We start from the raw sequence: 27,327 nt of genomic DNA, 5'->3' as shown, positions 1-27,327 counted from the left end.
GTCCTCCTCTTTTATTCGTCCTTTTCTTCATTCTGTTCTTCTCCTTCTCTTGTCTCTCCTTATCTTTGCTATTCTATCCTCCTTGTCCTTATCTGTCAATAAAGTCCAGCTCTAGCTGTCCACTCCTCTCTGTCTTCTGTCACTTTAGTCGTCTCTTCTCCTCCCACTGAATGTGTTTCTCCTCCTTATTCTATTTTAGTGATTTTTAACAAACTTTAGTGAGGAATTCAGAGCAGTGTAAGGGGGAAGTGACAATGGAGGACAGGAACAAGTAGAAGATTAAAATAAAGAATGGACAGCGTGGGCTTGTGGGACAAGAAATAAAACAACAGTCTGGGCAGAGAGGATGAGGAGAGTGACCAGTGTGGTGGAGGGGCTCAGGGTCACAATGCTGTCTTTATGAACTGAATTATTAAAGGAAATCTGCAGTTGTGTCACCTCACGTCTATCTGTCTGTCCATAAGGGACACTGCAGTCTGTCCTGATTAAACACAGCGTTTGTGTTGTGGGAGTGGAAAAGTCAGAGCCATAATGTGACAAGAAATAACATTCATGAGACACACAGACACACACACACACACACACACTCACCTCAGTTTCTCTAATTTGCACTTTTCACTCCTCAGCCCCTCACACAGCTGATCCACTCCTGAATCCTTCATGTTATTGTTTTTGCTCAGGTTCAGTTCAGTCAGTCGTGAGTGTGGAGAAGAAAGAGCTGAGGAGAGAGCTGAGCAACATCTGAAGGTGAGACCACAATCAGACAGGCTGTGGAGAAGAAGAGACAGAAGTGAGGAAATCAGGAGAGACAGACAGACAGACAGAAGTACAAACAACACAAAGGTTCAATGGCCACTTGTATTCTGACTTTTCACTGAAGTGCAGTGTGAACACGAGACCACTGCCATTCTTATAAAGTAAGGCGCTATATACCTGACAGGGTCTCCTGCCTTCACGCTGGACTGACTGGTGCCAAGTCATTCAGACTGACATGCGGACATCAACACTGGATGAGAACGTCACAGACATGAGACTGACAGCGTCCTTCAGTCAGGTGACCAGATGGACTTGTCACAGGTGACCATGGGGTGAGGATGACAACCTGGAATTCTTGTCTGTCATTTACTACTCAGGACTGGCAGCTCTAGTGGTGACCAGCAGCAGGGACATTATACTCAAATTATATAATGCACTAGTGAGAGCACATCTGGAGTATTGTTTGCAGTTCTGGTCACCAACATATAAGAAAGACACAACAGCACTTGAAGCTGTGCAGAGGAGAGCAACCAAGTGCATCATGGGACTGAAGGATATACCCTACTGTGACAGACTCAGAGAATTAAACCTTTTTAGTCTGAGCAGAGAAGACCGCGTGGGGACCTCATCCAGGTATTTAAAATCCTCAAAGGCATTGATAAAGGAGATCCTGCAGAATTATTTCAGCTTAAGGGTGAATCTCATACTCGAGGACATCAATGGAAATTAAAACAAAGTGCATTTAGGACTGAAGCCAGGAAGAATTTCAGTATGCAGAGTTGTGTGACTTTGAAACAAACTACTAAGACATGGAGTTGAAACAGAAACCTTGACAGCCTTTAAGAAGAATCTGCATGAGATATTGGGACAGCTTAGCTAAACAAACAGTCTTGATGAACTGAATGGTCTCCTCACGTTTGTCAAATGTCTTCTGTTCTTATATCACTTTGCTTCATCTCTTGTATGACCCCTTGTAGAGCACCAAGACTCATGTGAGGCTCCTGTTCGTAGACTTAACTTCAGCCTTTAACACCATTCAGCCTCACCTTCATGAACAGAAATTATTAAAGAATTTAATTTCAACTTGAGTTTGGTAGGATGGCTGATTGACTTTTTAAGAGACAGGACTTGAAGAGTGAAAGCCAATGGCTGTCTGTCTGACATGTTGTCCTCATCCACAGGTCCCCTCATGTCTGTTCTTTCTCCTCTTTTGTACTCCTCTACACTAATGGTGGTCTCAGTAAATTTGAGGACAGGTTCATCTTATTTGTTAGCCTACTGATTGTGAATGAAACCAGTCCTGGTCCAGTGGAAGATGACTTTGTGAACTGGTGTGATGAGTCTTTTCTAAACCTCAATGTTACAAAAACTAATGAACTAATAAACTTAGAAGCAGCACCAGTCACCAAAAGAAACAATCACCAAGGAGCAGGCAGTGGAGATCATTGACAGTTGTAAATATCTGAGGACAATCAAAGACTCACAGCTGACTTTTAAGGGAAGCACAGAAGCCATCGGCACAAAGGGACAGCAGCAGCTCCACTGTTGTGGATCACAGGGGTGTTTACAGCCGTCCTGACACCAACACAGACATGCTGGGCACAAACTGCCACACAGCACACCTTTATTTATAGGTGGGGAAGCTTTGCTTCTTTGCTTCCTACGAAAAACACAATGTCCTCAAGACAAAAGCAGTTTCTTTCTTTCTTTCTTTCTTTCTTTCTTTCTTTCTTTCTTTCTTTCTTTCTTTCTTTCTTTCTTTCTTTCTTTCTTTCTTTCTTTCTTTCTTTCTTTCTTTCTTTCTTTCTTTCTTTGTTTATTCAACTCCTTGGTGTGCTCGAGGTGGATCATCAGTATTTCCTGGACTCACTCCCAGGTGTGGTGGAAGTCCACTTTAGGGCTCTGCAGCTCCCCCTGGCACCCGCCACAAAACCCAACAGGGCTTCACCAAACTCCAAGTCCCATCATGCCCTGTGGTAATCCGTGATGTCACAGCCACCCAGAAGGGCTGCCCTCTAGTGTCCCAGAGGAGGCAGTGCCTCACAGTTGCTCTCTCCCCCTGTCCTTCCAGCCAGGTAATGGCCAACGCCGCCTGTCACACTGTTTAAGGAAGCCGAGTCTTTATAATGTGAGTCCTTCCATGATGACACTCTTTTATAAATCTTGTGTTGAGTCATTTTGTATTTATAAACTGCTAGCCTGGTTTGGATATCTTAATGTCAAAAACAAAAAGAGAAATAAACCAAACTGTAAAATGGAGCAGTAAAATAACAAGGACTGGAGAGTCCAATATCACAGACGTGTTTAACCAGCAAGTGTTACAGACAGCAGAGGGTCTTCTGTCAGACACGACTCGTCCGCCACATTCACAATTCCAGGTTTCACCATCAGGTCACAGTTTGAAAGTTCACAGGAAAAAAGGCAACCAGTTCAGATTCTGTTTCACTCCAACTGCTATTAATCATCTAAATAAATTAAATTTTAATAAACACCCATATCCTTAAATCATGAGATGATGAAGAGCAGCATTTGCATCAATCATCAGTTAAAAGTAAATGTTGGTTTAATTTTTATGCCTAATATGTTCTACCAGAAGTATTACACTCACTGTTATATTTTAATTATTTGTACTGTTTATGTTTGATGGCTGTGTATTTTGTGACGTGTCCTTAACATTATGTTGTGGTCTCCTCTGTAAAACCTGATGAATAACTAAATTACCCTCTTAGGACAATAAAGCTGAATTGAATTGAAGACCCTTTGTCTGATTTGTAGGATGCCATGCAGAATGAGGGTCACTTGTGGACACTGGAGAGCTTGATACTCGACTGTTTATCCTGATGGACTCTCCTGATGTCACACTAACCAGACGATGAGGACACTCTGTGTGTTTATTGTGACACCATTAAGGACACAGACTGGACTGGACTTTAGGATCAATGACATAATGGACAGTGAGGACAACACTGACATGTGACACTTCTGTCCTCGGCCATTCAGACCTGACACGCTGACCGGTGTCATTGACCAGCTGACCTCCATCCAATAAAGATCTCAGTGGTGTTGAGTTGTTATTTTAGTCCTTCTATTGATTTGTAATAAAGCAGGAAAACAAACTTCAACATAAAACATCAGATAGAGTTAAAGTTCAACCTTCAATCTTTCTCCCACTCCTTCTGTTTCCCATAATGTTTTGTGTCTCTGCTGACCAGTCAGTTGTTTGTTCATTCAGTTGAATGAAATTTGTGGTGTTTGGTAAACTCAGATCATTGACTGTGGACTCAGGTTCAACCTAACATGAAGACCTTTGGACTATTAAAGGAGACCAGAGTTGCTGGAGGTAACCCATACAGACACTAAGAGGACATGCAGACTCCATGCTGTGGTTGGCTGGTAACTCTTACTGCTGCTGTCAGCCTTTCTTCCTTTTCTTTTGTATGTTCAGCTCTCACTCCTTCTCCTAATCTTCTTGTTTTATTTCTCTTTTGACTTTTCTCTCTTTCTCTCCTTCTCTTGTCTCTCCTTACCTCTGATGTCCTACACTCATTGTTCTGTCACCTCAGTCCTCCTCCAGTTTGTCCACAGCCACTCTGGTGAGCTCTTCTGTCTCCGCTCAGTGTTTCTCCTTCTGATTCTGTTTCAGTGACTTTAACAAACTTTAGTGAGGACATCAGAGGAGTGTGAGGGAGGAAAGTGACAAAGGAGGATGGGGGACAAGATTAAGTGTGGCATTGTGGGACAAGAAAGAAAATTAAAGACTGGATGGAGAGAACGGTGACAGTGGCCATTGTGGGGGAGGGTCTCAGGGTCACAATGCTACCTTAATTTATTTACTGTGAGTCCACCTCACGCCCATCTGTCCATCTGTCCAAATCTGACACTGAAGTCTGTGCTGACTAAACACAGCGTTTGTACTGTGGGGGTAAAACAGTCAGAGCCATAAAGTCAGCAGAAATAAAATTCAACAAAACACACACACACACACACACACACGCGCACACACACACACACACACACACACACACACAGAGTCACACACACACACACACTCTCTCTTGTTGTTCACTTACCTCAGTTTCTCTAATTTGCAGTTTTCACTCGTCAGCCCCTCACACAGCTGATCCACTCCTGAATCCTCCATGTTCTTATTGCCGCTCAGGTTCAGTTCAGTCAGTCGTGAGTGTGGAGCAAAAAGAGCTGAGGAGAGAGCTGAGCAACATCTGGAGGTGAGACCACAATGAGACAGGCTGTGAAGAAGAAGAGAGAGAAGTGAGGACATGAGGACAGACAGAGACAGACAGACAGACCATCGTGGGTCTCAATAAGTGACATGATGACTACAAGCAGAGCTGGATGCTCAGGTGTGTCACTGAACAGCAGGCTGCTGCTAGCATTTGAACTGAAACACAATTTGAACTCCACACCAATGCTGCCCTTCAAGGCGCTATATACCTGAAGCATTTTCTGTCTGTCAGGTAACCCTGAGTGATGAGAGGACATCAGCCGTCACACTGGACAGGAGTGTCACACAGCAGGATTGACCTTGTCCTCCACTTGAGTGTTCAGATGCACTTCTCTGAGTTGGTGACACCCGAGTGACAAACTCAGATTTCTGTCTGTCATTCAGGACTCAGGGTGAGGGCACAACTGAAATGATTGACAGGAGGCCATTTACAAATGCCAGCCTCTCCAGATGTTCAGTGACAGCAGCTGTAAATCAGTCAGCCTTTATTTTATAGAGCGCTAGTCACAAACTGACAACACAAACAAGAGGACAAATAAACACAATGAGCCGAAGATAAATAAGTGACAAGGGAGAAGTGACAGGAGAGGTGATGGGACACAGGAGGACTTGACAGTCCATTCCAGGAGGGACACACAGAGGGTCACCGGCTGCTCACAGTGACAAACCACTCTGTCCAGTCATCTTCTCTAAGGCCCATCAGCCACCTGAGCTCAATGGACAAACTCCACTCAGCCGGCTGGTGACACGGGTTCAAGGTGATGGGCTTGTTGTGTCATAGTGAGGGTCTCTCTCAGTGTCACTCCACACACCAGCTGTCACAGACACAGTGGACTGAAGAGCTTTGGTGGTCAGTAGAGAGCCTGGACCCTGGACAGGCCTCCACTCTTCAGGGCCACTTAAGCACCAAAGTTATAAAACTGAATAATAAATAAGACAGGGGATAATATAATAAGACATAGAAAAATGAAAATCAAATAAAGAATAAAAATGTGTTTGAGTGTCACTGTGACAAAGTGGACAAATGGACGCAGTTTACAAATTAGAATTTGTGTGCAAATATTGATGAAGATATTGCAGATAAAAAATATGAAAAGAGACAAAGCCATCCCCTTTATTTTATATAGCGCCTTTCAATCCACAGTCACTTTACATGTCTAGCTCTCTCCTTGTATTTTTACTCTGAGCACAGACAGGTGACGTGACTCACTCAGGGTCACACAGCATGTGACAGGCAGGAACTGAACACGCGTCACTGGGATGTCAAGTGCGGCACCTCAGCCACCGGGCCACAGAACTGGGAATCAGGATTAGCCAGAATGACAGAGGAGGCGGGACATGAGCTGTCAGTCAGCCTGAGAAGGTGTGAAGAGAAGGCGGCCATCTCAGTGAATTTGATTTATCAGGCCTTTGATCAAATGGGACGCTTTGGTGTCTTTAGATGACCTAAAAATGTCGACTGACTGAAGTGTTTGATTATCGTGTTGTTAAACATTTGGTCAAAGTGTGAAGGCTAAGGAGGGCTGAAGTGACACACAGACGCTCAAATGTGTGACATGAACAGGACAGTGGCACAGTGGTTAGACACACATCAGGGACCAGGGTGCAAATCTGAACACACAACTGAGCTCTCTGCTCTTGGTGCTGATTCTTTTTTCATTTTTAGAGGTGTTGGCTGACTTCACATTTGTAAGTCAAGTATCCAAGTACATGGTAACAATCTAAAACATGTATATATGAGAGTGACATACAAGTGACAAGGGCCACAAATCAAATGTCATTGGACAAACTCTGAAGTAGCACAGATCTCCAACAAGGAGGACACACTGAGCTGAGTTTGTGTGCTCAACTCACAACTGAAATCTTCTTAATGGCTGACGAGAAGATGAGCCAAAGACGAGGTCAGCCGACAAGTCAGCGTCACATTTCAGGCCTTTGTCAGGCCGCAGACCGCAGGACTTGGGGATCGTCAGACTTTTCAAAAGCCCCAAGGTTGAGGTGAGCTGCTCAGTGGTCTTGTACCACATGTTTGTCCCACTCTGTTATTGTTATGATTTAGGTTTATTTTTTTATTATTGCAAATATATTTCAGTTTTTCTTGTTCTTTAGTGTTTTTGTGTTATTTCTGCTATGACTTTTTCTGAATTCTTTACACTTTGAGGTAGTTGATGATATTTTATATTTTACAGTGACGCCATCTTCAGTTCTTGTGTGTCTCTATTCTGTGTGTCTGTTGTAATGGAGTTCCTACAAAGTGACACTCAGGGTCACACTAAGCGTTTTGTCAAAGATCAAGGAGTATAAAGTTCAGTCCATTGGACTTCTGTGTTATCTGAGTTTGTGGATGTGACATAAAGAATAAGCACACGTGTGTTTAAAAGTCAGACGTCACAACTGGTGCTTTGTGTTTCGACTGCTAGTTTGGATTTCACTTTCAGTTTTGACACTCGGCTTTTTGATCTTTCCTGCTATCATCTCTTCTTCTGGCTCTCGATTCCCATCTTTCTCTCAGTTCCTTTTCTTTTTGCCATTTTGTTTGTAGTCCTGATTTAAACTCTGACCATTTAAAATGAGTGAATCAGTGATTAGAAGACGGGTTTACAAAGATATGAAGCCCCTCCGAGGAGAGGTTAAAGATTTAAAGACCCCGATGACACAAATTACAACTACTTTGTGACAAACTTTAACTGATCTTTCTATTTCAAGTGCTCACACAAATCAAGGTGCTGGTGGTCTGCCAGTAGCTGGTGGGAGTCACGTAAAGGACCAGCCAGTCCTCATGTGATTTGTTTTACTGGAGACCCTAAAGATGGAGGAGATGTTTGAATTAACAAAGGACGTGTTTGATTGTCAGCCAAATCCTGATTCTAAAAATCAGCTCATGTTGGTCATTTGATGTCACTGCTTGATGAGAAGCCACCTGAATGGACATTCACAATGACAATACAAGTCACAGTGCTGTCCATCTATTGAGGATTTGGTTTGTGAATTTAGAAACATTTTAAATATGGATGTCAGATTAGAGGTGGCAGTCAGTTGATTACTAGAATTCAGACAAGACATTCAGTCAGTTAGTAAATATAAAGTGACATGTGACATGTGAGCCCATGAAGTGGTCAGACTGATGACCTTCTCATGTCACTGCTGACCACACGAAGCTGGCACACCACATGGTGTCAGGGCTGCCAGTCCTGATGGTGTCGACTCTCAGGTGTGACTCCATCACAAATCTGCTGCTAATGTCCTGCTGTCGTATGGACAGGCCAGTCAGCTACGTGACGATCATCGGGGGGTTTACTTCTGAACTGCTTTACACCCTAAAGGCCTTAAGTAGTCAGTGAAGAGGGTGGGATTTGACCCTGCGGCCTGGAGATGTGGGGTAGCAGTGCTCACCTCTGTGCTGCCCCCCGTGAAGGATCACTTTGACTAAAACGAGTTCCAGAGGTGAACTCCATATTTCTACAGTAAGAGTGCGGACAGCCGGAGTTCAGAGGTTAGGATTGTTAATGAAAACTGAAACTAAAGTGGCGAAAAAGTGTTATGTTAAACAAAATAAAAGTGAAAGGAAAAGAGTAAAAAATAAAAACTAAACTGAAATTAAAACTGCAAAGAAAAAATGAACTGAAATGAAATACAAATCTGCTTTTTCCATTTTTTTGAATAACCAGACCAGAGTTCAACAATCAATTAGTTGACAGATTTTGTTGTTTCCATTCCTGTAGCTCACTCTCTCCATTGTTTTCTGTGTGTTTTACAAATCTGTTTCTTTACTTGTGCTAATTGTATATTTATGATCATCAATACTCACCTGAGAGTCTGTCCCTGCGCTATACACACACACACTGTATGCTATTGTATTGTACTCCGCTCAGATCTGGGCGACACTCCAAGGCTGGACCTTCACCTCCACTCACCGGCGGGCGGGCGGCCGAGCACTTGGACTGACGGACTTTAGCAGCACAGAAGGGTCTCTGAAGTGTTTGAGGGTCAGTGCTGTCTCTTCATGGCGCCTCTTCATGCTCAGTGCGGACTCCTTCATCACCAACTGATCACCACAAAGATTCTGCTACAGGCTGTTTATTCTCCGCCAACTCTACGCTCTTTATAATCAGCATTTTAATTTATAAAGATATCACTTTACACTTTCATGACATACTGGGCACAGGATATAAATTACTTTAAAAAAAATATTAATATGACCGTAGCACATGTGAAATAACTGAGCACTCACGTATGATTACTTTACATTCTACAGCACACGTGATGTCAGCGACAGACGACGACTCTTCTGTGGAGGGCACTGGCACAATGGCAGCCCCCCTCACACTGGCACTTCTATTATTAGATGAGTCATAGTGTGTTTTATGTCAAGTTTATTAAAAAACGTGTTTTATTTTCAGAAAAATTGTCAGTCATTATCCAACCTGCTATACCCTAACACAGGGTCACGGGGGTCTGCTGGAGCCAATCCCAGCCAACACAGGGCACAAGGCAGGAACAATCCCCAGGCTGGGTGCCATCCCACCGCAGGACACACACACACACACACACACACACCAAGCACACACTAGGGCCAATTTAGAATCACCAATGCACCTAACCTGCATGTCTTTGGACTGTGGGAGGAAACCGGAGCGCCCGGAGGAAACCCACGCAGACACGGGGAGAACATGTAAACTCCATGCAGGGTGGACCCGGGAAGCGAACCTGTGTCTCCTAACTGCGAGGCAGCAGCGCTACCACTGTGCCACTGTGCCGCCCACAAAGTAATTATGGAACTTGTGTTTCCTTTAAAAAAAGATTACATTTTGAATCTTTTTTTCTATACAAAGACGTTTCAGTGTTTAGGTGTGAGAGGCTGCAGCCCCACTTGTACTTAAAATGTTTTATCAACCACAAATAACGAGACCACCTTGAGTTAGTAGCGAGTTCTTTCCTTTCCTTATTTTTGAAAGTATTTACTTTGTTGTCATAATTAGTCAGAATGATGTAAGTGGGGCGTCACTGTGATTTGATTTTGCTTTACACGGCTGAGGGGCTCCACATTCCTGACTACACCCGCGGTGCACATGAAGGATGCAGCTGCTGCCGTTGGACACCAATATGAGGCTGCTGGTGATTTGTGATTGACGAGTGATGAGGTGAAATAAAACAAACTCAGCAATCGGGGAGAGACGACCTGCCGGATTAAGTTGGTTTGTTGCCCCTTTTATTCTTAGAGGAGTTCATTAGTGCTAACCGTTTTATTCTTATTAATGGGGGCTCCCAGAATGCATTACAAGATGGCCACATGTTAACAGCTGGTCAATTTACAAACCCTGTGAAAACAGACTGAGGGGGGATTTTCAGTTCAGGAGGAGAACTGATTTGGGAGAAGTGGCGCAGGTTTAGTGGACGGAGCGCTCAGGTCAGACGGCTGTGGTTTGTCTCGCCATTGGGAGCCACTTTAGCCAGCTGATGGCTGCTGGGCTCTTAGAGCAGAATTTATTTATTTCATGCTTTTTTCTTAAGTTTTTGATTTGAATGAGTGCAACATGTGAATTCTTTCCTTTGGAGTTTTGCCATTGGTTATTATTTTTTTATATTTTTATTTTTTTTCCTGTGATGAACATTTTCTTTATTTTTTGAATGCAATACAACTGTTGTTACATTAATTAGTAATTGTGCCATCTTTGACCAGTGTCTGACCCCGTCATGTGCTTAATGACGTCTATTAGGGGGGCTAAGGAGTGTTTTGCTCGCTTATCTCCTGCCACGGTACACACTGCAGTTTATTGTCGATGAAGACCCCACACAGCTTGTGTTCCCATCACTTGTCACTGTTCTGTGGACACTGAGGTGTGTTTGATCTTTCATATTCTCCATGATGAAGGAGAATCTCGTTATTGCAAAACTGAACATGTTACTAATTTGTAACTTACTTATTATGATTAAAGTTATTAATTCCTGCAGCTGTTTAGCTTTTATTATCAGGCTTTCAATGCGCAGACATATCTAACAATAACACAAAAATGACTTTTCTAGAACTTTCTAATCAGTTGTACTTTTCTTATTTCTCAACAAAGAGGGTCTAATAGTGAAATTCTGCGCTGAAAGATTCATTCAAACAAGCCGAGTATAAATTATTATTTCATTTCCGTTTTTATTGAGCTGCTCTGGTGGCTTTCAGGTGCCACTGTGACACACAGCAGTGTATGTTCTGACATGGACCCTCATCTATTTGTAGGCCTGACACCCCCTGATGGACACACTAATGTCACCCTCAGTGTCCACAGACAGTCAAACTAAACTCATTGATGTTTTATTACTCACTCGACACGTCTGCAGCAGATGAGCCCCGGCGCCAGTCTCCTGATGCACTCTATGGTGAGCTCTGTCTGTGACAGGTTGAGCTCCTCAAGTTCTCCACAGCAGCTGATGACAGAGCCCAGCACAGCACAGTCCAGAGGAGATAAAGTCATCTCACTAAACTTCATCTTTAAATCCTTCCCAATGGCGTCTCTGATTAATCTCTTATTCTGAGTCTCATAGAGCCACTGACACACTCGCAGAGCTTCACGTTTATCTCGTCCATGTAGTGCCTCTTCTGCTTTCTTCTTCACCCACTCCAGTATCTGTTTTGCTGTCTTCCTCTCAAACTCCCCCATGACTCCCCCCAGGGTTTTAAATACAGAATATCTGGCCAGTCCTGCTAAAAATCGAGTGAGAATCTCAAACCGGCCATCTTTACATGAGCCCAGCTTCTCAAGCAGCTCCTCAATGCCCTCTGATGGATTGAGGTAGAAGGAGCAGGCGGCCATGAACTCCTGCAGGGTGAGGTGGTAGAATGTGTATGTCGTGTGTTCCAGAGTGCTTTCTCTCTGAAGGATTTCTTTGAGGAACCCTGAGAGGAATGGAAAGGACAGGACTGATTGGAGACCAAAGGTGGACATCTCCATCTTGTCATAAAACACAAGAGTCTTGTTAGCCACCCCGTAATAAGCCATCTTTCCCAGTTTGACCAGAATCTCTCGCTGGTCCTTGTCTTCTCGCTTGTGATTGGTGAGGATGTTGTGAAGGAACATCACAAAGAGCTCAGTGACAGTTCTGGGGGAAGCTCCTCGCTCTTCTTCAGGTGTCATGAAGTGGCTCTTCAGCACAGAGCAGATAATCCAGCAGTACGAGGGGTTGAAGCACATGGTGTACAGGATGGTGTTCTCCTCCACATATTGAAAAGCCTCAGAGCCCTGATCAGCGTCACCAAAGAACTTCTTAAAGTACATCAGCCTTTGTTCAGGGAAGAACCCCAGGATCTCTGCAAATCGATCAACTCTCTCCATGTCCAGGTCCTCCAGGGCTGTTGGTCTGGTGGTTATCAGGACTGTGCAGCCCTTCAGTAATGTCCCTCTGACCAGGCTGGTGACCAGGGTGTGGACAGGAAAGTAGTCATCTGGGTTTGAGCAGAACCTCTCCTGTGTGAAGTCCAGTTTGTGTTTGTACTCATCCAGTCCATCAAATATAAAGAGGAGAGATTCAGGTTTCTTCAGGATTTCTGTCAGTCTTGGGTCATTGAGATATTTATAGTGCCTTACAATCAGCCTGGTCAGAAACATCTGTGGTTCTGTCTCTGTGTCTAGTAGGTTGAGCTCCCTGAACTTAAACAGGAACACAAAAGCAAACATCTGGTACTGAGTGCCTCTGGCCCAGTCAAACATGATCTTCTGGACCATGGTGGTCTTCCCAATTCCAGCCACCCCACTGACCACCACAATGTGAGGGGCAGTCTCACTTCCAGGACTCCTCCTAAAAAGCTGCTCAGTCCATATTCGCTCACATTTCACTTTTGTTCGCTCCTCTATTAGCTCTGCATGTTGTCTTCCCATCTTCTCCATTTCATGGTGCCACTCACTGTAGGTTCTTTTGAACTGTTTGATGACCATCAGCTCTGTGTATCGAGTCTCAAAGGCCACAGCTCTGGTGCATGGATCTCCAGAAGCCTGATCCTCCAGAGTTCTTGTAGATTCAGACACACCACCTCTGTGTGTCTTATGGAGGACTGAAAGTGATAAAGAGAACTTGTGAAAAAGAAAAAAAACTTGCCAGCTGATCCAGCACCTTGTAGTCAGGGTCACTGAACTTGAAGAGGTGGCAGCTAACCTGTGGAGCAATAGGAGATTACAGATTTTGCCCAGGTGTCTTTTAGGGGGATAACATGAACCTGAGAGGAGACTTCAAGCAGACAGATAGAAATAGGTGTGTAATTGTTGGACATGCAGTACACACAAGGCTACAGGTGACACTGGCCAAAGGCTCCAACCCAGAGTTGAGAGTTGACAACCATTTCCAGGTCCTTGTGGACCTTGACGGTGATTTTTACAATTCTGTGGTGGAAGAGCCCCAGTGGGTCACTTGAAAACCAGTCACCCCAGGAAGACAAAAGCAGTGAGAGTACAGGACTCAGTCATCAGAGGGATTGAGATTTAGGTTTGTGTTCTTGTGTGGTCAGACTCTTGTAGGGTGTGTTGTCTACCTGATGGACAGTTGGGATACCTCCTTGGAAGGGAGAACAGGCTCCAGGCATTAGTGGGGATGGATGTAGTTCTCATTGGCCATACTGGACCAGAAGACAAATGTGTGGACAGAGTGACACTTTGACAATACATGAGTTAAGTGCAAAACTGAGGAGTGGAACTGACACTGTGGTCATCTCTAAAGTTCTGTCTTTCAGTCCATATAAGACTGATGGGATTAGAAAGTTTAAATGAGTGGCTCATCTTGGGGTAGGATAATAATAATAATAATGATAATAATAATAATAATAATAATAATAATAATAATAATAATAATAATAATAATAATAATAATAATAATACATTTTATTTATATAGCGCCTTTCCCATGCTCAAGGCACTTACAGAATAAATAAAGAATGGCAGAATATACAGTATATAGCATTGTACAAACCAGATAAGTAAATAAAGAAGATTAAGACAGTAAATTCTGAAAAAAAATAGACACCATAATTGATGGTCTCGCACACACACACAGGTTACATGAGCATCTTGACAGAGAAGTAAACTGAGAGAAAGGTAATAAAGTCAAGTAGAGCTAAAAGTCTTCCTGAACAAATGAGTTTTGAGTTGTTTTTTAAAAAGAATTCATGGAGTCAGCTGACCTGATTAATTGCAGTAGGTCATTCCAGAGTCTGGCGCTATACAGCTGAAGGCCCTGCTGTCACCCATGGAGTGTAGATTAGTGAGGGGCACAACAAGGTTGCCAGAATCAGAGGACCTTAGTAGGCGGGCAGGCACATAGTGATGGAGAAGGTCACTGATGTAATTTGGCGTGAGGTTATTTAAAGCTTTGTAGGTTATTAGTAAGATTTCATATTCGATTCTGTAGGACACAGGGAGCCAGTGAAGACGGAGCAGGATGAGTGTGATGTGCTCACTGCTGCTGGTCCGTGTAAGGACTCTTGCAGCTGAGTTTTGAATAAGCTGGAGCTGTGATATAAGATTAGAAGGGGCACCTGCCAGTAGGGAATTACAATAATCGATGTGGGATGTGATAAAAGCAGGGACAAGTTTCTCAGCATTAGAGAAGGAGAGGAAGGAGCGAACACGGGATATGTTACGGAGGTGAAAGTAAGAAAGTTTCTTAATGTGATTTATGTGGGCGGAATAAGAGAGGGAGGAATCAAAAATGACACCAAGATTCTTTACAGTAGAGGCAGGTCTGATGAGATCACCGCCAAGATGGACTGGGAAGGAACTCATTTTATTAAGTTGCACTTTAGTCCCAATTTGCAGGAGTTCAGTTTTATTGCAATTTAATTTTAAAGAGTTCTGCTCCATCCAGGTTTTAATTTCACTAAGGCAGGTTGTGAGCTGAGAAAGCTCTGATGAAGTTCCACTTTTAGAAGAAGAGCACAGGTTTATGGGGCATTGGGACACCACTGCGCTCCATTAGATTGGATGGTAAATGTCTGTAACCTACCATCTTCAGGTCTCTCCACACATGTTCTATGGGGTGTAAGACTGAGGTTTGGTTGACCCACACAAGGACACTCAGAGACTTGTCCAGAAGTCACTCTAGTGTTGTGGACTGTATGCTTTGGGTCATTGAACAGTCACCCCAGTCTCAGGTGGAGTGATCTCTGCAGCAGGTTTTCTTCATTGATCTCTCTGGATTTGTCTGCATTCCCTCAATTCTGACCAGTCTCCCTGTCCCTGCACCACCATAGTAAGATGCTGTCACCACCAACCTTCAGTACAGGAATGATGCTACAAAGATACTGAGCAGCGCCTGGTCTTTGCCAGACAAAGTGCTAAATGTTCAGTTTTTGTCTCAGAGTTCTTTATATTGTCAAATGCCTTTTACTTAATAATGGCTTCCATCTAGCAAATCTCTAAAAGATGCCTGATTGATGGAGTGCTCCTGAGATGGACATCCTTCTGGCAGATTCTTCCATCTCAGCAGAGGACTTCTGAAACTCTAAGAGTGATCATTAGGTTGTTGGTCACCTCCTTGACTGAGGCCATTCCTGCCCAGTTACTCAGTCTGACTGGACAGAAAAGTCTATGAAGAGTTCTGGTGTTTCTGCAATTCTTCCAAACACATAATAAGTGTGCCCACTGTCCTCATGTGAACACTCAGAGCTTTACAAATGAGTTTATCCCTTTGCTTCATTCCATGATTCAGCACAACTTGATTGTGGAGGTCTACGGAGAGTTACTTGGACTTCATGACTTGGTTTTTGTCCTGACATGCAGTGTGAATTGTTGGAAATTCTATACAGAGAGACACGTGTGCCTTTCTGATGGATGTCCAATCAATTCAGGGGGACACAGGTGGACTCTAATCAAGTTCTTGAAACATCTCATGGAGAATTAAAACAAACAAAAGGCACCTGAACACAGCCTGGAGTCTCACAGCTGAGGGTCTAAAGACTTCCAGGAATGAAAGATTTCACTTTTGATTCTGAATATTTTTTGCAAACCTTTTTGAAAACACGAGGTCACTTTGTTGTTAAGGTTTATTGAATATACAGTGAAGGGAAGAAATGGCCAATTTCTCCATTTCAAATTAAATCTACAGCACAGTAAAGTGTGGAGAAAGTGAAGGGGTCTGAATATGCCTGGAGTCCACTGGATTTATAATATCATAGCAGTAGTGAGAAGTTAAGCAAAATGACCCCCTTTACTGGCTAACTAGAAAGATTACGATATGCAAGCTTATGAGGCAACTCAGGGCCCCTTCTTCAGGGGAGATGTTGATTACAAAGGTGTGGTAGTCACCATGTATATAAAACACAATTTAAATGTAAGTCGTCTTCAATTAGATGGTGAGCCACAGCTTAGTGAGGATGATTGGTACGATGAGACAACATTAGGGATCAAGGCCTCACATTTGGAGTGTGTTACTAACCACCTAATGACATCAATAGATTCAATTTATACTCTTTTATAATATTAAAAACGCCAGTTTAAAGGGGGATTTTACAGTCATGGAGGGCTTTAATTACCTGAATGTTAACTGGGCTAACCTTACAAATAGCAGAATAGAAGAACAGGAGTTTGTTGACTTAACAAGTGACTGTTTATAACTCTGTGTCTTAAATCTTCTGAGCCACATGCGGTTTCTTCCTTCACCAGACGACAAGGTCCTCCACTAGCCTCCTGTACATCGATTCGTTTCTGTTAGTAATGCAGCCTATGATGGAGGAGTCATCTGAGAATCTCTGTACATGGCGAGCGCTGGTATTGTGCTGGAAGTCCTTTGTGCTGAGAGTAAACAGGAAGAGAGACAGGACAGCTCCCTGAGGTGCTCCAGTATTAAACACCACCATTTCTGACACACAATCCTTCATCCTCACAAACTGCTGTCTGTTGGTCAGGTAGTCCATGACCCAGGAGATTGAGGGGGCATCAAGATGCAAAGTCTTGAGTGTTTCCTCAGTCAATGAGGCAGAATGGTGTTAAAGACATTGGACAAACTCAAAGAACATTATTCTGACTGTGATGCCAGCATTGTTCAACTGGGAGTAGGCTCTGTGGAGCATGGAGATCAGAGCATCCTCAACATCTACATGTGTCTGATAGGCAAACTAAATTGGATCGAGATGTTCTGAAACCAGAGGTTAGAGCTGTTTGAGGACCAGCCTCTCAGAGATCTTCATGATGTATGTAGTAAGAGCAACTGAAGTCCTCGGGATCACTGAATCACAGCAGCACATGTGAGGAACAGGAGTGCCAGTGACCAGTTAGCGTGGGTTTGGATGAGGAGATCGTGTCTCACTAGTGAGGTGAAGTTGTATGAGGAAGGAACAAAAGCAGATGACTAGAGAGATGAAAAAGAAGTGTGAATAAAGGGCACAGTCTGTCAGTGAATTGACTCAAACACAAGAAACAAAGAGATGTGGGGTGAGGAACCTTAGTATTACATGTAGGAAGTAAACATTTTAGATTAAAATACAGAATCAGAGGTCTGAAACTTGAAAGAAGAAAGGCCTGGGAATTGTAGTGAAATGCTCATCACTTACATCAAGACAGTGGACAGAAGCCATGAATAAGTCAAGCAGGATGCCAGGTCATATAGCGCCCCCATGTGGAGCACAAGCTTTATGACACACTGGTGAGGCCTCATCTGGAGTGTTGTGTGCAGTTTTGATCTTCAGGCACATAAAGTCTGTTGCAGCAGTAAAGAAAGTCCAGAGAATATCAACAAGGCTGATTCAGAACTGAAAGGTCTGCACTATGAGGAGAGACTGAAGGAGTTGAACCTTTTCAGCTTAAACAGAGGCAGATGAAGATGTCATAAATTAAGTTTTTAACATTATGAAAGTAATTTATATGGTGGATGCATTTTATTATATTAAATGGAAACTTGATAAGGGTAAATATCACACAGATGTTAACATTAATCTCCATAAAGAGAACAACAGACACAAGGAAAAAGTATGGTGGAGAGTAGGACTTTAGGACCCTCAAAATCTGACAATGTTATTTTGGAAAATATTAAGAGAATAAGATTAGTGAGCTTATTGAGATGCATGGCCTGATCTTGTCACAACTGTTCTGATGTTCTAACTGAGGAGCAGAGTTCTGGAGGAGCTGACGACTGCAGACACAAGACCAGTGGCTTACCTTTAATATGAGCATCAATGGGAGTGGGCTGGAGACTGGCCTGAATGTTCATCAAGAGGTCTGGTCCTGGTGAGATAACAAAAAGAGCCAGTTACAGCTGTAAAGAGGAAGATTAACAAAAGTATACAGAAATACACAGTGAGGTATAGAACCAAAAAAATAACAAAAATGAAGGTGCACAATGAAGACTTAACTTCTAAAAGTAAAGGACAAACCATCAATGTGTGTCCATATTGGGAGTCTGAAATTAGCTGTAAAGGAAAGAAAACTAAGAAAATGACACACCAGACAGTATTAGGAACAGCAGACATATTGTGTGTTTATCATGCTGAGGAGATCAGGAGGCAAAGTGGAGAGCAGGGACTCTTTACTGAGGCCTCAGGGGAACAACAAGCTTCATGGGGATTTGAGGGGGAAACTTCTGAAAATACAAACATGGATAAGCATGAGTGTGGGCATCTGTGGGCATCTAAAGCTGTTGGTTGCACACATCAGTGGTGTCAGATAACAACAGAATCTGTGACTTCCTGTTAAAGTAAAGAATAAGAAAATATTATTACTGATCATCCAGGTGGGCTGTAGGTGTAGGCTTATAAAGTGTAGAAGAGGAGACATGCAAGTCAAATGTGTGGTCATGACAGGTGGCACATAGATGATAATAGCACACCAGTTACTAAATAGTATGGTGGGACCACTGACCCCTTTAAAGACTTTAATAAAAACCTGAAAGAGAAAATCAGAGGAACTGGAGGAGGTGTTGGCATTGAGGGCCATCAAGCAGACGTCTCGGTGTAAGTGATGGACCTGACAGTTGTGTGTCCAGTGGCCTACAGACAGTAATGTTTGTGATTTTTACACATTCAGTGTTTCCCTGTCACACAAAACTCCATTAACTCACCGCCCTCTGTCACCTCCTCCAGTATTCTTGTCAGATTTGGTGACGGAAATCTCACAAGTTCTTCAGCCAGCGCCACCCACAGGCTCACCAGTACCACACTGTCCCTCTTTATTATGTCACTGATGAAGGACTCCACACCTGCCCGCCCCTCTTTTTCTTCTTTGGCTTTGAAACTCTGAAAGACAAGCGAGTGACCAGAGGGTCACATTAGAAAAGACCACTGGGGGAGCAGAGCAGAGTGGTCAGTAGGGTCTGATGACCTCACAATAACAGAAAAACCTGCTATGGAGGGTCAGACAGTCTCAGATGATTCTCCTGAGCTCATCATCTCTGCTCAGCTCTCTGTGCCTCATACTGACAGGCAGACCTGCTTACCTTGGCCTCATCGTTGGTGAGGATGTTCTTGGTGGCCAGGTTCTGCAGGATACTCCTGATGTCGTATTCAATCACATAAACCAGGTAGGGCTTGTAGAACTCGGTGATCTTGAGGAGATCCTCATGAGAGAAGGTTTGGATTACTTTAGGAAACTTTTGTGTTAAACCTGAAATGAAAAGAAAAAAGAAGAAAATTCAGAGATGTAGGTGTGATGGAGGCTCAGGGATGAGAATTCAGTCCGACCATGATCACCTCTCTCAGTCCTAACTAGTGGCCTCGTCTATTCACATAGTAAATATGACGGAATAACATTAATGACTGGCTGGACTGGTCTCATAACGCAGTGGAGCTGCTGTGTATAAGAAAGGGCAGAGAAGTCCCTTTTTCAGAGAAGAGACTCTGCTCCTTTAATATGAGTAGTTACGTACTTTACATGTTTTAAAACTCTGTGATGGCCAGTGTGGTTTGCTCGGTCAGTAATATCACTTCAAGTGAGGACCACCACATCAACAAGATGATTAACAAGACACTCAATCACTGACCACAAAGCTCAGGTTTAAAGGAGTGGATCTTTGACACACTGAATGAGCTCTGATCTCCAAGGCTCAAAGATCACAGTTGTCTTGGTCACTGTAGTGTGGTCAGCTTCCAGCTCCAAAAGAAATGTCCATACCTGGACAGCAGCCTGTGGTGATCAAACTGAATCAAAGGTCCTTTCCGGTTACAGATCCAATGCTTTATTTGATCATCAGATTTAACCAGAGTTCAATTTGGGGTTTCAAGCCTAAAACACAAATGTCCTTTTGGGTTCCTTTGTTGTGTGAAGGAGTCTCCACAGACATGTCAGCTGATCCTTGACTTTTGTCTTCATTTTCAGATGACTCAGATGACCACAATGTTGGTAGAGCCGCAGTTTTGCCCTTCATTTTACTGTTCAGGTGGTGGTAGTGCAGTCGGCTTTCTGCTTCTCTTCTTATTCTGATTAATTATCAGGCCTTGTGTGCCACAGAATGCCAAGCCAAATGGGACAATGCCAACTTGTCCTACAGTGGAATGGAGCTACTGGCGCACATCACAACCAACTTCTGCTCCAGCAGTAAATGATTTTTTTCCAACTTTAACACCCTCTTTCATCAGTGTATGTGTGTACATAATGTTTTCGTGAAGTTTGTAATTGTGTTTAACCTGTGAACTTGTTACAGCACTCTGAGCCTGCACTCCGTGAAGAGCGACAGACAAAATAAACTGAAATATCGACTTCCATAGGCTCCGCCTGTCAGTTTATATTCGATTACTGAGGTTCTGCTGGTTGGCTGTTTCCACATTTGAAGAGTGTGGTGAGTGGCAATTCAATGTCATGTGATGTTGATGCATCCAATCTGCTTGGCCTCCTATTTTTCACATCATCTTTCAGCCAATCAAAATGCACTCACAGCAGTGGTGAAGATGAGGCACAATTGGCAGAGTTGGCTTTTGTGGATAACTTTCATAAGACGTTCGGGCTTCTTGAAACACAAGCCCCCGTTCTTTAGACAATTGGCTGCAGTGCCTCTTTAGTATGTTAGGTGATTATTAAAGTTGCCTTGTTGTTGTCTGAACAGTTGGCTTAATGAATCCTGTATATGAGGGACTAATGGGCACTAACAAGCCTGCCTCTCTTGCCTTTTACTGGTACAAATTTACTTAGCTGTACATTTATATTAGTAATAAACCAGAAGAGGTAAAGGTGTTCAGGAGTCAAATGGGGTCTCTGTCTCTCTTGTGTTTTCGGATTCATTGTGACTCCTAGAAGGAAAACCAACCAACTGCTGGGCCTGGAAACATGCATACGCCATTTCTTAAGAAGAATTTGGGATTTATAAAACACAAACTTGATGCGGATGTTGGTTTAAAGTTAGAGAAGCGTTTGACCATTGGTAAATCACACTCAGACTATTGTGGTGTTGATATTTTAGGTATTGTAAGCAGCAGTGAAATGAAGTGAACAGAAAATCGTTTTTCATTACACTTTTCAATGTCAAGTCAGTCACACTGTGATGTCAGTCTATTCATCCATCCATCTGTTTTCTATACCTGACTCTCCTAAACCCATAACTGAACTGGGATTGAGCCATTCATCTTTGATGGTCTCTGTAATGTTGGCTACAGGATGTCTAAATCAGCTAGTAAGTCAGTCATCATCATACAAAAACGAAACATATACCATTAAAAACATCTAAATATAGTAGCAGAAAATGTTGTGTTTTTTAAGTCTGTGGTAAAATGAACCCTTTCTTATTTTAAGAAGTTAGAAGACTAAGATTTGTTGTAAAATAAACACTCACATTATTGAGCTTAACTCCCATTCAGTGTTTGTCTTGGTCTTTCCATCTTGGTGCTTGTTTCAGTATGTATAGCGTGTTGTTCCCTGTTAGCCATTACTGTATGCATTCAATGAGAAGTCAAGCAAAATGACCCCTTTAATTGGCTACCTGAACAGATTACAATATGCCAGCTTTCAAGGCAACTCAGGCCCCTTCTTCAGTCAGTCTGTAATCAACTGAGCATTTGATTAACTGATAATGAACTGATTTGAAAGTTGGAGCCCTTTCTGTTATTGCTTCATGAAAGAGACAGATATCACATTTTTATTTTTTAACAAGTTATATCTGTGATGTGTGATGAAGGTTTGCTCAGAGCGCTATGCCACTCTTTGTACAGGCAGGCATAAGCATCAGGCACACGTGCACAGCCATTTCAATGATTTTACAAACAACAAGGTGAGACCAATAAGGCTGCTGTGCTTTGTTTAGATTTTCTTGTTTTTTTAATATAAATATATATATATATTTATATATATATATTGTGACAGTTTAAGGGTCCCCGTGACCCCTTGAACCCTCAGACCAAATGTCAGACACCAGATAAAAGTCCAAAATGAATTTATTATAATAATAAATGTGCACAAAGCACCCTCCACTCCACAATACTCCAATAAATCAATAATCACAAATAAACAATCAATACAATCCTCCAATCCCAGACGCATTGCCACCCTTCCACCCAGCTCAGCTCAATGTCTGGGATTTCCCACAATCCTTTTATAGTTCTTGACCCAGAAGTGGTTCTGTCCCTCAGTCCATGTGACTTTCTATCACTTCCAGGTCAGGTAAAAACTTCTTTTCTTCATCAGCCCGGAAGCACTTTATTTCTTCCAACCATGTGACTAGGATTTACTTCTGGGCTGTATGGAAAATAAACTTGTCTGTGTCTCCCTGCAGCGTCCCCTGGCGGACCTGACGTTATCCAGCAGGGATGTGTATTAAAACTCCACAGTGAATTCACAAGCATATAATATTAGATTGGACACCCTACCTTTTACCATAACAGATCAGTTTAAATACCAAGGGGTAAATATCACAAGTAAACATAAAGCTCTTTATCAACAAAATTTTGCCGTCTGTATGGAAAAAATTAAGCAAGACTTGCATAGATGGTCAACTCTTCATCTCACTCTAGCCGGAAGAATTAACATTGTTAAGATGAATATCCTTCCTAAACTTCTCTTTTTATTTCAAAACATTCCAATATATATCAGTAAATCGTTTTTTAAACAGTTAGATTTAACAATAACCTCATTCATTTGCAACTCAAAACACCCACGTATCCGGAGAGCGACCCTACAAAGACCTCAGGCAGAAGGTGGCATGGCTTTACCTAATTTTCAGTTTTATTACTGGGCAGCAAACATACAAGCCATAAAAACCTGGACACAAATAAATGAACATACACAGGCTTGGTCCACAATAGAAGTAAAATCCTGTAGTACTTCTTTATATTCCCTGCTCTGCTCTCCAATAAATGAAAGTCATTGCAAATATACTAATAACCCAATTGTGCTTTACTCACTCAGAATATGGAACCAAATTAGAAAGCATTTTAAGATGGAAAATCTTTTATCAGTGGCACCGCTGCAAGAGAACCACCTCTTTCAACCTTCGCAAGTATATCCAGTTTTTAATACCTGGAAAAGTTTTGGGATTAAAATGCTCAGAGATCTTTATATAGACAACATATTTACATCTTTTGAACAATTACGTTCAAAATTCAACCTCCCAGCTACACATTTCTTTTACTATCTTCAAATTAGAAATTTTGTTAAACAGAAATTTCCCGATTTCCCCCACCTTGCACCCTCCACAACGCTGGAAAAAATACTGCTCAATTTTGAGGAATTAAACACCATTTCCGCATTATATAAAATCTTATTAGAGTCCCTACCTTTCAAAGACCCAAGAGGACATTGGGAAGAAGATCTCTTAGTCAATATATCAGAAAAGGAGTGGAAGGTAGCAAAGCAGAGAATTCTTTCGAGTTCCATATGCGCAAAGCATAGAATTATTCAACTAAAAATTATATATCGAGCTCATCTGTCTCGCTTAAAATTGTCCAAAATGTTTCCAGGGCAAGATCCAACCTGCGAACTCTGGAACCAAACTCCTGTCTCACTGGGTCACATGTTCTGGGCCTGCACCAAACTAACATCATTTTGGACCAAAATTTTTAAGTGCCTCTCAGACAGCCTTGGTGTCACAATCCCTCCTAACCCACTAACAGCTGTGTTCGGTGTTCTTCCAGATGGACTTGAAGTGGAGAAGGACAAGCAAACTGTGATTGCATTCACTACACTTTTGGCACGCAGACTTATTCTGTTAAATTGGAAGAATCCTAATTCTCCTCTTATAAGTCAGTGGGAAACCGATGTTTTATATTATTTGAAATTGGAAAAAATCAAATTCTCAGTTAGAGGATCTGTACAAAATTTTTTCAAAACCTGGCAGGATTTAATCAATATTATTTCAGAATAAGAGAAATAACTTTTACCGCATTTAATTCCCTTCTCCATCTCTTATTTACATAGATATTTACATCTCCCTTTCTTTTGTTTATTGTTGTGTTATTAAAAAGCCTAAAGCAATATTCTCCTTCGGCTAAGCTCTCCTTCTCAGGGGTGGGGTTTGATTTGTCTTCAATTTTGTTGGGTTATAAATTGATCTATTTGTATGGAATGGTTACAATGAAAATTAATAAAATAAAAATATTAAAAAAAAAAAAACTCCATAGTCCATGATGCCCTGCTGGAATTTGGGGCATCTCCACATTGCAAGGAGGGCTCCATTTAGCGGCCTGGGGGTATTGGCTGGGATGAATGGCCGTCCATATCCCACAATATATAAATATATATATATTTCATATATTTGGCATATATAATAATACCAAAAATAACCAGAAAAATAACCAGGCAAAAAGAAAAAGTGATGTAATATGCATGGAGCTTCGCTCTTTCGGGAATATATTGATTTTTTTAAACGAAATTCAATTCAATAAGTTCAGTTCAAATGTATTGTTATGTGTATAAGATATGATGAAAGTCTTATGTAAGATAAGATAAATCTTACAAATGGGAAGTGGAGGGAGCAAGAACTTGGGGGTTGTTGGGGTTGTGACTGCTACCTTTGCAAGAAATGTATCCCTGCTTTGACAGAACAGTACCATCCATCCATCCATCCATCCATCCATCCATTATCCAACCCGCTATATCCCAACCACAGGGTCACGGGGGTCTGCTGGAGCCAATCCCATCCAACACAGGGCGCAAGGCAGGAAACAAACCCCGGGCAGGGTGCCAGGCCACCGCAGAACAGTACCAGGAATCTCTAATAATAAAAATGTTATTTCCAGTATGGTTTTGTTGTCCATTCATCCATCCATTTTCTGCCACTTATCTGGATCTTGGTCAAGGGAACAGTAGTCTGGGCAAAAATGCTGAAACATCCCTTTTCTGTTCTGTTCAAATCTTCCAGGAGGACACTGTGAGGTTCCCGGGCCAGCTGAGAGATATAATCTATCCAGCATGTCCTGGGTTTGCCCTGAGGTGTCCTTGTGGTTGGGCATGCCTGAAAGAGCTTCTCAAAGAGGTGACCAGAAGGTGTCCTAATCAGATGCCCAAACCATTACAACCTGCTCTTTTGAATGTGAAGGAGCAGCAGTTCTACTATGAGATCTTCCTAAATATCTTCACCCTGTCTCTATAGTTGAGCCCAGACACTGCAAAAGAAAATCATTTTCATTCACCAGTTTCCTGAGAGCTCTGCTTTTCACATCTCTCTTCAATATGACTCACCGGTACAACATCTACATAACTGCAGACATAATTCTGATCCACCTGTCAATCTCCTACTTACTTCTTTCCTCACTTGTGAACAAGACCCTGAGATACTTAAACTCCTCCACTTGAAGCAGCACCTCATCCCCAAACTGGAGACGGCACTCCACCCTGTTCCAGCTGAGAATCATGACCTCAGACTTGGACGCGCTGATCCTCATCCTGACCACTTCACACCTGACTGCAAGTAACCCCAGGGAACACCTGAGGTCACAGCATGATGAAGCCAGCAGGACCACATCATCTTCAAAAAACAGAGATGTGATCCTGAGGTCATCGAACTGGACACTGTTCTCTCCTTGGCTGAACCTAGAAATTCTGTCCATAAAAATTATGAAATAAATTCGGTGACAAATGGCAGCCCTGGGGGAGTCACTCACACACCAGGATTGAGTCTGATTTACTGCCAGCAATGCAGACCAAGGTGTCACTCCAATTGCATAAGGACAGAATAGCCCACAACAGTGGGCCCAGTACCCCAAACTGTCAAGGCACCTCCACAGGGCTATAGTGGGGTGTCATTCTTCAGAAATGGAAAAGTCACGTTTGTTTAAACTGAAACCTTTGCCACTTCAAAGTGGACGCATTCAGTATGTTTTAGGACTTTTTTTCACTTTAGGACACCAGTACTCTTCACCTCCATTATAAAAGGCAACAACAGGCTACGTGTTAATTCAGCTTTATTAAATATGATTCACTTTAGAGTGCAATTTCATGTGGCAAACTAAGATACACAATGACTGTGAAGAAATAAATGTGACTTGAAAAATATTGAAATTATCCTTTAAAGGTGAATAACATCCTAGTTTGTCCTACAGTCATCTTCATCATGACCATCAATGACTTTCTTAACCTAACCCCCTTGGACCTTTGGCAACTGCCTTCTGTAGTGTATGGGGGATTCAGGACAGCTGAACAAGTGGGTCTTTTCAATTATTCCTACTCTGAACATTTCCTCCAGACCAAAGCGTTCACCTTCTGTTAACCTTTTATTACTTATTTTGAAGTACATGCAAGACCCACTGAACATTTTTGTGACAATGACAATTTGATTCACTCCCAGTTTGGCCAGGAGCTTACCCATCTGCTCAGGGTGGTCTCCTGCTTCATTGTTGGGATGATAACAGAGCTGAACAGGTTGTTGTATGTCTGTCAGTTATTACTCTTGTCTTCTCTCTGGTAGTTCAGTTAAAGGAGACCCACTGGGGGTCTTCAGTCCTGCTGAGGGTGTCAGGTATCAGAGATGACATCTTATTCTACAAGGTGCTCTGAACTGCCGGACATTGATAATTCTATTGACAGTGGTAGACGGTTTTGAGCACTCGCCTTGTGCTTATATCTGACCATAACCTACTAGGTACTAGCTGTCTAGACCCCATCTCCTCCATCACCACTCTAGTTGTGCACGGTGTCTTTCTGAAGGTTCATCCAGGTGAGTCCCTCCAGTTCTCTGCTTCAATACTGGTATGCAGCCTCTATAACTCATTTCCATACTATACATGTAGCTTTCTGACAACTGTTTCAAGTATACAGGATTACCTGGTCCACAAACCTTTTTCACACATACACACATATATTTTGGACAGATATATATATATATATATATATATATATATATATATATATAAATATATATATTTATACACACACAAACACACACTATATGTAAAATAGTCCTTGTCTTAAGCTGGGGCTCACCACACAAGTAGTCAGGAGGGAAGTCAA

At 42.4% G+C, this 27,327-nt stretch overlaps 1 protein-coding gene across 1 annotated transcript in view; it reads right to left on the bottom strand.

The window, feature by feature from the left end:
* Window positions 1-572: 572 nt before the first annotated feature.
* The window catches only part of LOC114643290 (NACHT, LRR and PYD domains-containing protein 12-like), a 547,995-nt gene continuing 521,240 nt past the window's right edge, over window positions 573-27,327 (bottom strand). The window contains exons 15-16 of the mRNA XM_051921829.1: window positions 4,827-5,003; window positions 573-768 (exon numbers count right to left, since the gene is read on the bottom strand). Of these exons, the coding sequence (XP_051777789.1) occupies window positions 588-768; window positions 4,827-5,003 (358 nt within the window). The 3' untranslated portion in view covers window positions 573-587. The remainder of the gene's footprint in view (window positions 769-4,826; window positions 5,004-27,327) is intronic.

This window comes from Erpetoichthys calabaricus (assembly GCF_900747795.2).
Source record: "Erpetoichthys calabaricus chromosome 1 unlocalized genomic scaffold, fErpCal1.3 SUPER_1_unloc_26, whole genome shotgun sequence".
NCBI classification, from domain to species: domain Eukaryota; kingdom Metazoa; phylum Chordata; class Cladistia; order Polypteriformes; family Polypteridae; genus Erpetoichthys; species Erpetoichthys calabaricus.
This window is presented reverse-complemented; position numbering and strand designations above follow the sequence as displayed.